Raw genomic sequence first — 13,472 nt, 5'->3', positions numbered from 1 at the left:
AGAAGGGAAAGCTTGCAAATCTTGGGAAAGAGAATTACAAACAGAACTAGAAGAAGACCAATGGGAACACATATTCACGATTGCCCATAAAGGCTCCCTGAACGTATCCATTCAGGAAAATAACTATAAAACCCTGACACGATGGTACCGAACCCCAGCTATCTTGAATAAAATTAACCCCTCACTCCCCAACAAATGCTGGAGATGTGGGGATGAACCAGGCACACTGTTACACATCCTGTGGTCATGTCCAGCTATTCAATCATTCTGGACGCAAGTCCGAGAACTCACGGAATCAATATCGACCTATAACTTAGACCATACGCCAACACAATGCCTGTTTCATCACTCAGATTTGTCCATGTCGTACTACCGTAAAACATTGATCTTACCCCTACTAAATGCAGCGAAAATGTGCATACCTAGACATTGGGGTACACCTCATGCTCCGACCATCCAAGAATGGCTCACACAAGTTGACAAAATAGCAGAAATGGAAGAACTTATTTCCATCTCACGAGACTCCCCAGCTAGATTCTCTAAGACGTGGGCATGTTGGACCCATTTTCGGTCAACCGACAGATACCTAACACTGATGACATAAATCTTGACCTGGACCCACCCATTCAAACTCACCACCCACTACCCTCGATCTGTATTGTACAATCCTCTCAGCCTCACCACTACTATACCTATTTTTCTCCCCCGGCTGACGTGGACCCCCCACCCCTAAACAAGGGACGAGTATGGGGGGCCACACGTCAAAATTAACCCAATTTCACTTTCCAAGAGTAGAGATCGAACAAACCTGACTTGCTTCACCATAAAACAACACCAAACCGAACCTATACCACAAGTGGCGGAGACCGAGGAGACAGGCACTCCTCTAGCCCCCTTATTCTCCCCCCCCTCCCCCTTCCCCCCCCCTATGCTCCCTTCCCCCCCCCCTCAAGCCTCTTAAGTCACCCCTTCCTCCCCCCCCCCTTTTTCCCCCCCTTCTTTTTCTTTCTTCCTTTTTCTCTTCTTCTTATATATATTTCTCATTGTCCAACTACAACCCCTCTTGGCCCCTTGCACGGTTTGGATCTCTTAACAGAGCTCCCGACCAACACCTCTACCTTAGACGTGGACTGAATTGTCATACAATCCCCTATGCCATCACCCATTGATTGGGAATCCTCCTCTGAGAAATACGACAGCGACTTGGAGGAGGGGAGAGGGAGAAGGAGAGGAGAAAAGGAAGAAGAAACATCTTATGCCACAATATTTAACTTCAACCTCTCGATAGTTATTTCAATATGTTACCAGATTTAGTATAAAATCCCTCCCGCGCTGACATAGTAAATCGTAAATCATCAACAAGAGTTTCTCTATTATTAGTCAATTCACTGTTACATTTGTCTCAATCGTAAGAATCTATGTCTATTCCCCATCTTTTGTACAACTGTATGATGATACTGTGATACTGTCATATTGTACTATTTTTCTTTCAATAAAATCTATTTTGGAAAAAAAAAAAAAAAAAAAAAAAGAAAGTAACATAACAAACTGTGGAAAAGTGAAGCGCTGTGAATACTTTCCGGCTGCACTGTATTCATTAGTTATGGGAGGAAAACAATGCACCTAGTGGAACCTATGCACAAACTCCCTGCAGAGTGGCCTTTATAATGGCTGAACACTTGACACCATCATTTCAATGTAAGAGTGCTAACCACCAAGCCCCAAGTGACCTTGCCGAGTGACCTTGTATAACAGTTGAACCCTTGACACCATCATTTCAAGGCAAGAGTGCCCCAAGCCGCCTTGTTTTTTTTTTTTTTTTTTAACAATAGATTTTTATTGAAGGGATTTTCTTAACAATACAGATTGACATTGTCACGATAATAATTGTGACTAACTTCTTTGCAATAGTATACAAATACAGTAATTGATAGTCTGTACCAGCCTACCCCTATTGGGTTCAAACTGTAGGCATGGATAGGCCATCAATTGCGTTAATTAGTTGAATACAGAAACTTGTAAGGAAAACAAAAACAAAAAAACAAAAAAAAAAAAAAAAAAAAAAAAAAACACATATACATACACATATATACTTAAATTAACTGAACAAAACTTGTTGCATAGGTTAAGCCGCCTTGTTTAATGGTTGAACCCTTGATAACAGCATCATAAAGAGTGCTAACCACCACACCCCATGCTTTATGAAGATGCAAAAGGGAATTTATCAAAACTGGAGCAGCGATAATATGGAGCAGTTGTGCATGGCAACTAACCAGCTTCTATCTGCAATTTTCAAAGCTTAGCTGAACAAGCTGAAGTTAGAAGCTGATTGGTTGCCATTTACAACTGCTCCAGTTCTGAAAAACTTCCCTCAACATGTCGACACTGACCCAAATCCATCTCTGTAAATAAAATGCTAAACAATCACAAATTAATTGATGTGCAGATTGGTAAACTGCAAATTTCTTTACTGTTTAAGTATGTGCATGCAGATTAATCCAGCCTGGAGAGGAACATACATTCCATGTACCGATTGCCTGAATTTTCATATTGCCTAATCCTCTGTAAATCAGGCCATGCTATGTGCAGGTATACAGGGCTAAAACAACCTGCATGCTGCTGCTCTTCTCCAATTTAGCATCATTAGTTACAGGTACTTTGTTAAAAAAGAATGACTTCTTTGGTTGTTTTAAAAAATGCATTTTTTTTTATCAGTGTCTCCTGAGGCTGTCGGTTTTCTCTCAGCGGTCGGTGTGTCCATTGTTTTCCTCCTATTGCTTTTTCTCTACATTAACAAGAAAATGTGTTTTGGGAAAAGTGGAGGCTTTCATCACGGTGGTTCGGAATTTTGCACAAAGAATTCTCAAGGTGAGATGGAACTTTGAAAAAATGATGCTGCATTCTGTGTATACCCAGGTGTAATGTCATTCTGTTACTAAAAATGCATGACTGTTCCATTCCCTTTAACCCATTCACTGCCAGAGTGGTGTCTTTTTATGCAAATATTTTAGAATGCACATTTTAGGCCTGAGATTTACTTAAAGAATAATTACAGACATGGTGGGGTTGAGTTACCAAAACTGAAGAGTGCAAAATCTGGTGCAGCTGTGCATGGTAGCCTTCTAACTTCAGCTTGTTCTTTTAAGCTTTGACCAAAAAAAAAAAACAATGAAAGCTGGTTTCTATGCAGAGCTGCACCAGATTTTCAATCTCTGAATGGCTCCCGTGCTGAGTGGCCGACCTCCTGTATTCAGAATGGTCAGCTACTCAGCATAGGAACCTGAAGCTAGTGGAGATCACTGAACAGCAATATCTACTTTAGGGATTTCCAGCCTCCCTGGGTCATCTGCCAGGTATGGTATATACATGCTTAAATAAAAAAGTGCAGCGCTTAAAACAAGTGAAATGAAAAATGAAAAAATCTTCCTTTTCAAGTTTAAGAAGTATAAGCAGACACCTTGTGTGCTCCCCCAACCACTCTGAGACGTACAAGAGAGATTGTGACCCTCATAAACCTATGAATGCTTGTTGTTTCCATTAACATAGACCATCACAGGACCTGGCAACTCTCAGGACCGCTTTCCCCATCATCTCAGTCAGGGCTAAAACATAATACATACAAAATGGCAAAGAAACCACTTCCAATAGTATAAATTCAGCATATATTTTACATAAAATCTGTTAAAACTTACGTGAATGCTGTACATAGAAAAGAATGTAAAGCTAAGATTCACAGAATCCTTGGAGATGCACGCGCATGCGAAATGACGTTAGGGCTTCCGGCTCCACCCTACTTGTTACGTCATAAATGACGTCATTTATGACAACTGTAAAATTTTTGATCTCCTATATCCAGGGGAATCTTCTCAGTGGGAACACAGACCGCAATAACAGCTTTACAGGGAATTCAATTCTTTCCTACCCTAACCAAAGCTATGAAAAAAATGTTGGCTACACATACACTTAAAGAGTACCTGGTTTAACCATTTCACTGCCATTAGGTAAGGCATACATCAGCTGCAGCATAGCCTTGTAAACAGACTCTTTTAGCCACTTTGGTGGCTATAGTCTGTTTACATTTCATCAGCCAATGGTTTTCTTTCTAGTGGATATGGTGGACAGCTATAGTGGGTGTCGAGTGGCAAGAGTGGAGGAAGAGTAGTAAACATCTGTTCGGCCTCTGGTGAATGAAGCCAGAAGCAACAAGTTGTGACCAGGGTTGCCAACTGTCAGTAAATGTACGAACAGTTTGTAAAATCCATAATTTTTGCATCTGTCCATGAATGTTCGTTATGGACATGCAGTCTACATGTCTGTAATGTACATTCACGGACAAATGCAAAAATTAAGGGTTTTGCTGTTCGTAAATTTACTGACAGTTAGCAACCCTGGTTATGAAACGAGTTGGGCAGAGCAGAAATCCCTGACGCCATTGCGCATGAGCGTGTATCTCTGAGGATTCCTGGAATTGTAGTTTTACATGCATTTCTATGTACAGCATTCATGTAAGTGTTTTTAACCAATTTTAAGTAATATATACAGTATCTCACAAAATTGAGTACACCCCTCACATTTTTGTAAATATTTTATTATATCTTTTTATGTGACAACACTGAAGAAAGGACATTTTGCTACAATGTAAAGTAGTGCGTGTACAGCTTGTATAACAGTGTAAATTTGCTGTCCCCGCAAAATAACTCATCACACACCATTAATGTCTAAACTGCTGGCAACAAAAGTGAGTACACCCCTAAGTGAAAATGTCCAAATTAGCCATTTTCCCTCCCCGGTGTCATGTGACTCGTTAGTGTTACAAGGTCTCAGGTGTGAATGGGGAGCAGGTGTGTTATATTTGGTGTTATCATTCTCACTCTCTCATACTGGTCACTAGAAGTTCAACATGGCACGTCATGGCAAAGAATTCCCTGAGGATCTTAAAAAAAGAATTGTTGCTCTACATAAAGATGGCCTAGGCTATGAGAAGATTGCCAAGAACCTGAAACTGAGCTGCAGCACGGTGGCCAAGACCATACAGCGGTTTAACAGGACAGGTTCCACTCAGAACAGACCCCGCCATGGTCGTCCAAAGAGGTTGAGTGCACATGCTCAGCGTCATATCCAGAGGTTGTCTTTGGGAAATAGACGTATGGGTGTGGCCAGCATTGCTGCAGAGGTTGAAGAGGTGGGGGGTCAGCCTGTCAGAGCTCAGACCATACGCCGCACACTGAATCAAATTGGTCTGCATGGCAGTCGTCCCAGAAGGAAGCCTCTTCTAAAGATGATGCACAAGAAAGCCCACAAACTGTTTGCTGAAGACAAGCAGACTAAGGACATGGATTACTGGAACCATGTCCCGTGGTCTGATGAGACCAAGATAAACTTATTTGGTTCCGATGGTTTCAAGCGTGTGTGGCGGCAACCAGGTGAGGAGTACAAAGACAGGTGTGTCTTGCCTACAGTCAAGCATGGTGGTTGGAGTGTCATGGTCTGGGGCTGCATGAGTGCTGCCGGCACTGGGGAGCTACAGTTCATTGAGGGCACCATGATTGCCAACATGTACTGTGACATACTGAAGCAGAGCATGATCCCCTCCCTTCAGAGACTGGGCTGCAGGGCAGTATTCCAATATGATAATAACCCCAAACACACCTCCAAGACAACCACTGCCTTGCTAAAGAAGCTGAGGGTAAAGGTGATGGACTGGCCAAGCATGTCTCCAGACCTAAACCCTATTAAGTATCTGTGGGGCATCCTCAAACGGAAGGTGGAGGAGTGCAAGGTCTCTAACATCCACCAGCTCCGTGATGTCATCATGGAGGAGTGGAAGAGGACTCCAGTGGCAACCTGTGAAGCTCTGGTGAACTCCATACCCAAGAGGGTTAAGGCAGTGCTGGAAAATAATGGTGGCCAAACAAAATATTGACACTTTGGGCCCAATTTGGACATTTTCATTCAGGGATGTACTCACTTTTGTTGCCAGCGGTTTAGACATTGATGGCTGTGTGTTGAGTTATTTTCAGGGGACAGCAAATTTGCACTGTTATACAAGGTGTACACTCACTACTTTACATTGTAGCAAAGTGTAATTTCTTCAGTGTTGTCACATGAAAAGATATAATAAAATATTTACAAAAATGTGAGGGGCATACTCACTTCTGTGAGATACTGTATGTCTTAATTACACTATTGGAAGTGGTTTCGTTGCTTTTTTTTATGTATTAGGTCTTACCTCTGACTGAGATAATGAGAAAAGCGGTCCTGAGAATAGCCAAGTCCTGTAGTGGTCTGTGTTAATGGAAACCACAAGTTTTTAGTAAACTTTTCATGAGGGCCACAATCTCCCTGGTAAGCCTCAGAGTGGTTGGGGAGCACACGTGGTGTCTGGTTATTCTTACTGAATAGCTTGAATAGCTGAATAGCTTGAAGAGGAAGATTACACTTTTCTTGGCATTGTCACTTTCTTACAGTATAAGTTCACCTTTTGTAACATGTTACAAATACACCAGCCAACACACCACTCACCCCATGATCTGCTGATTGGGTGCAATGCTTTACAGTCCCTAACGAAAAAAAATAATTAATGCATTTTTTTTTTCCTGGAAAAAAAAGTGTTTATTATTATTATTTTATTTTTATTTTTTTGTGAACTTATCCTTTAATATGAATTCACTGTTAGAAGTTACTCACTGATGACACTCTGGACTTTTGTGTTATTTCAATGATTATATTTTTTATATAAGAAAAAGAGAGGGGCAAGTGGGACTTTAAATGAAGCATGTCAATTGAAAGTATAATAATAATGAATACATGTGAGTAGGTAAAATGATTGGATTTAATTTATAGTCAAGTCCATGATTTTGATGCATACAGTACCAATAAAGTAGTATAGATACAGACATAGTCGCATGAATTGATATATAAGCATATTTAGCAGTAACAATCATTGAAGACTCAGTAGTGTAAAACAAATCAATGGACATACATATATGCAATTCATAACAGAAATACATGAATTAAAATCGCCAATCAAAATCACAAAATCGCATGAAATGAGAAAACTCGATAAAAAATTGATAAATGTCAGGGATATGATTTAGGCTTGATAGGGCATCCTTAGTTTGCGAACCCGACGCGTTTCTTGGTTTCTTGCTAGTCATCAGGGGTGGGATGCATAATTTAACTGAGAAAAACAAAGGAATATCATAAATATTGATACATGTGGAACCTCCAGCTAATAGAGAAAATCGTATCAGAAATGTCCATTGTCTACTTTGAATAAAGAAGCTACTTACAAAATAGCCCAAAAGTCAAGGAGAGTCGCCAGCAATGGGATCTGTTAGGGTGTGAGATATAACCGTCTCAACCGGGGTGGAGGCAGGGCACCGACCATCCTCCCAAAGTGATTGGAGGGTGGGCCAGGAGAAACCACAGCCAACTGATTCCTGAGCCCTCAATATACTGGTCAATGAGTTGTAAATGGGAAAATCTGCAGAAAATTGAAGATTATATTTTTTAATTTCACTTGTAAGCGCTGCACTTTTTTATTTAAGCATTTTAATTGTATAGTTTATCCTTTTGTGTGGTGTGCTGGCAGCTCATCTGTACTGTTTCTTTTACCTTTGGAACAGTGATTTTTTTGTTGTTGTGTGTTTTAAATTATGGTATATGCATAGTTACATTTCCAAGCTGGACCAATGTAACTATGTAAAAATATACCATGCCTGGAATTCTTTAAAACACATAAAACATATTTTCTGTAATGCAGAGACCCTGCGTTATGCAGTGTTTAATGTCATATGATATTAACGCAACTGTTTATTAAACCCATATTTTCAGTAATAAAAACACTCTAATTAATTTAAAGACCAGATTATTTGGGAAAATATAAAAAATGGGGTTGTGATGAGTAAATGGATACCAAATATGTCATGTGTTAAAATTGCACGTTTATGTGAAACAAAATATGGTACACAATAATGTTCATATGTTGTGTTTAAAAGCCTTTGCCGACCACCCGCGATTGTTCACGAGAGAGGCAGAACGGCAATCTGCCTATGTAAACAAGGCAGATCGCCGTTCTGACAGGAGGAAGATAGAGATCGGTGTTCCTGCTAAGCAGGAACACCGATCTCTATCTTCACCCAGTCAGAGCAACCCCCACACAGTTAGCAAGCACCCCCTAGGGACACACTTAACCCTTTGATCGCCCCTGATGTTTACCCCTTCCCTGCCAGTGTAATTAGTACAGTAACGGTGCATATTTTTTGCACTGATCACTGTAATAATGTTACTGGTTCCCAAAAAGTGTCAAAAGTGTCAGTGTCCGATTTGTCCGCTGCAATGTCGCAATCCCGCTAAAAATCACTGATGGCCGCCATTACTAGTAAAAAAAATAAAAATGCCATAAAAACATCCTATAGTTTGTAGACGCGGTAACTTTTGTGCAAACCAATCAATATATGCTTATTGGGATCTTTTTTACCAAAAATATGTAGCAGAATACACATTGGCCTAAATTAATGAAGATTTTTTACATTTTATTTATTGGAGGTGTTTTATAGCAGAAAGTAATAAATATTTAACTTTTGCACAAACCAATCAATATACGCTTATTGCGCTTTTTTTTTTTTTTAACCAAAAAGTGTAGAAGGATATATATTGGCCTAAACTGATGAAGACATTTGTTAAATTATTTTTTTGGATATTTATTATAACAGAAAGTACAAAATAATGTGTTTTTTTCACAATTGTTTGTCTTTTTTTGTTTATAGTGCAAAAAATAATAACCGCAGAGGTGATCAATTACCACCAAAAAGCTCTATTTGTGGGAAAAAAAGATAACAATTTTGTTTGGGTACAGTGTCGCACAATCGCGCAATTGTCAGTTAAAGTAACACAGTGCCGTATCGCAAAAAATGGTCATTAAGGGGGTAAAACCCTCTGGGGTTGAAGTGGTTAAAGCTAAAGAAGCACATATTGTGCTTGTCTAGCTTTTTCTCTGGCAGCAGAGGCCGTAGAATGACAGCTCCAGAGCCAAAAGTAATTAAAAACTTGTCGCTTCTGGCTTCATTCATCAGAGGGACAATAAGCAAACTAATGTTCACTAATCTTTCTCCACTCTTGCTGCTGACATGCCCCATGGCTGTCCATCATGTCCACTAAAGAGCAGACCAATGGCTGATGAAATGTAAACAGACAGGCTATAGCCATTTAGAGTCTGTTTACAGTGCTATGCTGCAGCTGGCGTATGCCTTACCTTGTGGGAGTGAAATGGTTAAACTAGGTGTTCTTTAAGCGTATGTGTAGCCAATTATTTTATGTTTTAATGTTTTACAGGGTTGGAAAGAATTGAATATCCTGTAAAGTTGTTATTGCTGTCTGTGTGTCCACCAGGGAGATTCCCCTGGATATAGGAAATCCAAAATTTTACAGTTGTCACCAGAACAAGAAGTGAGGGTAATTCTTGCAATGGGGGCACCTGTTCCCAGGACAGCTTTATAAATACAGTATTTACTGTTACTTCTTGTGTTATCTCCAGGACAGGAGGTAATCGGAGATGGGAGATATATGTTCAACATTTAAAGGCAATCCATCTTCATGATACTTACTGTATCTGTTGGTGAATACACAGATGTAAGAAGCCATTCTCTGACCGCTGGCAGGTAACAAATCTGGGGTATTGAAACACCAGTTAGGTTTTCATCTGAATGATGTGGCTGTCCTTAAAGTAGCATATAGCCGGAGGGTCACAGAAACTCATTGACAGCTTCAATCACCCACTTCTTAGGATAGCGTAGTCCTAAGAGCCCTTTCACACTGAGGCGGTGGGGGCGGTAGTGGTATAGCGCCGCTTTGGCGCTGCTATTTGGGCGGGAGCGGGGCGCTTTTAACCCCCTAGAAGGGGTTAAAACAGGTTAAAAGCGCCCGTGTATCACCGCTGCCGAAACGCTTTGCAGGCGCTTCGGCAGTGCTGCCCATGCATTCCAATGGTTCAGGGGCAGTTTGGGAGCGATGTATACACCGCTCCCAAATCACCCCAAAGTAACTGCTTGTAGGACTTTTTCTAAGGACCTGCAAATGCACCGCCCCAGTGTCAAAGCACTTGGGCTTTCACACTGGGACTGCAGATGAGGCATTTTTCAGGCGCTTTTACAGGTGCTATTTTTAGCGCTAAAGCGCCTGAAAACGCTCCAATGTGAAAGGGGTCTAAAGGTAAGGGCTTTAAAGTCACTGAACTTCAAAGTCTAAAGTTTGCATGTGTAAACAAAACAGTGCAACTTATTGGCCGTTTCAGGGAAGTGTTTGAATGCACTAGCATAACACAAAGTCATGAGCGCTCCTTCTCTCATTTTAATTTTTGTAAATGCTAGAAAGGTTGCAAAACAAGGAAAAACAGGGAGAATAGTGTTCCTGATGGGTGATTACTGGCCACTGATGCAGCAAGACCCATTTGTAAACACGAGTATTCTGTTTTACCTACCAAAATAATGTAAGTTAGAATAAATGGAATAAACAACTTTAACACTAACACACTAACACCTGAAACTAGTTATTGATAAAGCCTCAAAATCTGCATGGCACATTTGCATTTAATGCATGTTAATTCACAGGTGAATCTTTGTGTGCATCCATTTTGCTTCAGCAAAAGATTCACTCATTACAGTGCTAAGTTTAGTGAAATGGATTCTATTGAAATAAGACATGCAAAATAATTTCACCCATATTCATTCCACCCTTTAGTGATTATGTACTTCCAGCATACTGGATGTACTCCTGTTCACTGTCAATAACTGCCTCATGTGCAGATGCTTCTTATATGATTGAATAATTAAAATTAATATTTACAGAATGTTTTGAGTGAAGATTCTCGACTTCTTTAGTTAATCAGCCCTATCGTTGGCAAAGATGCATGTATTTCTGCTGAATAGTGGTGTTACATGCCCCCTGCTGGATTCCTGATAGAAATAGATGGAAAAAGGAAAGAAGAGCTAAGGATGCCAGTTCAAAACTTGATATATTACTGCTGCTAAAAAAAGGAGATGGTATCTGGATACCTGAGATTTTGTTAAAGCCCAACTCCAGCCTGAGTTGCTGCGTTCTCCTTCTGCATACACTTACCCTTTATTTCTCACTCTACTCTATGAGAAGCCCACAGGAGAATACCCTCTCATGTAGCCATGGTGGAGACTGGGTAAAAATGAGCCATTGCAAAACCACAGGTGAACAGTTACTTTGCCGAAGGCCTGCACAACACTCAATCTCAGAGTGACTATGCGCTCCTTTAGCTGAAGCAAGAGCCGCAATCTGCATCTGATTCTAAATTTATTTCAGACATGCAACAAGCGACCTACCTGACCAAAGCAGAATTTTCTGAATCTATGTCACAATTACTTGAACACATAAAACCTGTAATACAGCCATGTTTGTTCAGGGATCAAAAACTCCTCTTTTCCTACTACTATTTTTTTACCTGAGATGGATCCCGATATGTCTGCCTTAGCCGAGCCGAGACGCAGAAGAGAATGAAGAGGACATTGAGGCAGTATTGGAGAAGGCTGCAGAAGCTTTTTCTTCCCAAGATTGCCACATTATTGAAGAGGGAGCTTCATGCAACATGCTTGCTGACATGGAAAAGCTCACTGCTGCTGTCCTCAAATGCCTTGGCATTGTTCAGCTTGATTTTCCGGTGTGTCTCTAAGCCCCTTTGGGTACAAAGAGACCTGTAAAACTCTCAAAGATATTTCCTGTTTATAAACAGATAGAATGTGCAATCTAGGATGATTGGATTCTCAGAAGGAATTTCATTACTCCGAAATCTTTGCCGAACTCTGTCCAGTTGAAAAAAGAGTTCACTAAACAGTGTTTTTTTTTCGGTCTTAAGCAAACATCTCACTGTACCTATTCAAAAGGCTTCTTCGTTCAAAGATTATGCAGATAGAAAGTTTGAGACGCTCCTAAAGGCTGTCTTTACTTCGACAGGTCCAGCCCTGCAACTAGCTCTCGCAATTTCAGTATGTCAAACCCTGTATTCCAGGATTGTGCTTTAAAGGATAATGCCTGGTACACACGATGAAATTATAGGACGAATGATCATCCCTTTTTTTTTTGCATGCTAATCTCATATCGAAAATGAAGAGTTGACTAAAGTTACGAAAATTCTGGTACAACAAAATAAAGATTAGTAAAAATTGGGAAGTAATGTAATGTGTTGTAGTGTATTTGTATTGTATTTTTGAACAACATTTGTACTGATTAAATGAAAATCGTACAATCTGGTATCGTACGAGAAAAGATTTTGTGCTTGTCTGATTGGATAACATAGGATGAACTGTCCTGTTCGTCACTCGAAAGCTGTGTGATTAGATTACCTGCAAAAAATGTGCATTTTTTTTTTTTTTTTAATTTAAGTGAACTTAACTTTCAACAGTTACCTTCTGCTCTACTTTTTGTATGCACACCCTAAAATATTTTATGAGATAAATTAACAGAATGGCCCTAAAAGCCTTGACAGCTAAAGTTGCCTGTAAAAGATGCATCGCACATGAGCCTTTTCAAGGAAAATGTCCGTTTAGGGAGGCACTTGACCAATTCATAAAAGATGTTACAGGAGGGTAGAAGATCCCAAACCCCCCTTCTCAGGAGCCTTCAACCCTGTAAAATATAGCACCTAAGTGCTCTACCCAGGCTTTAACTTCCAAACGCAAGTTCAACCCTTCCTTTCGGCTCAAGAACTTGGGCCACAAAGCCAAGCAAGTCTTCCACAAAGGCCTGTTCCCAGTGAAAGGGCGACCTCACTCCTAAGAGGGGGGGGACATCTGTTACATTTTGTCTCTCTCTGAGTCACAGACATCTCAGACCTGTGGGTTCAATCAATGGTTTCAAGGGGGTACAAAATAGAGTTCAAAACTCTCTCTAATCAACCAAAGACTGTTCAAGGACAAGGACTGTTCAAGGATTTGCAAAATGCCCAGAACCATTTTTTGTTGTCCAGGGAGAAGTTATGCCAGGACCCCCACAAGACGTGTTCAGAGGACTTTGATCAAACAACTTCACACTACCAAAGCCCAGTGGGGGTATTAGTCCTATTCTTGACGTAAGATCCTATAACAAATACCTTCAAACTCCAAAATTTTGCGTGTAATCCACAAGGTCGGCAATTGCCTGTCTGAGACCAGGGGAATACAGGGCAACTGTAGACATCCAAGATGCCTATCTGCATGTTCATATTTATCCCCTCTATCAGCACTTTGCAGTAACAGAAAATTGCTTTCTGTTTTCCACACTACCCTTTGGCCTTTTCTCTGCTCCCAGAGTATTCACAAAGGTCTTAGAGCCTCTTTTTGCCCTCCTCAGAATTCATGACATCCAGGCCACAGGTTATCTAGTCATCATTCTTCTAAAGGACTCAGCTCCCTTCCAGTTGTCGGCAAATGTCCACAGGACAATTAAGATGCTCTAGGCTTTTTGTTGGG

The 13,472-nt window shown here is 40.5% G+C and overlaps 1 protein-coding gene across 1 annotated transcript in view; it reads left to right on the top strand.

Moving 5' to 3' along the window:
- Positions 1-13,472, top strand: part of SYT14 (synaptotagmin 14) — a 400,327-nt gene that overhangs the window by 163,796 nt on the left and 223,059 nt on the right. Inside the window, exon 3 of the mRNA XM_073628430.1 lies at positions 2,716-2,868. Coding sequence (XP_073484531.1) covers positions 2,716-2,868 — 153 coding nt within the window. The remainder of the gene's footprint in view (positions 1-2,715; positions 2,869-13,472) is intronic.

The sequence above is a fragment of the Aquarana catesbeiana genome, linkage group LG04 (assembly GCF_042186555.1).
Source record: "Aquarana catesbeiana isolate 2022-GZ linkage group LG04, ASM4218655v1, whole genome shotgun sequence".
NCBI lineage: Eukaryota > Metazoa > Chordata > Amphibia > Anura > Ranidae > Aquarana > Aquarana catesbeiana.
This window is presented reverse-complemented; position numbering and strand designations above follow the sequence as displayed.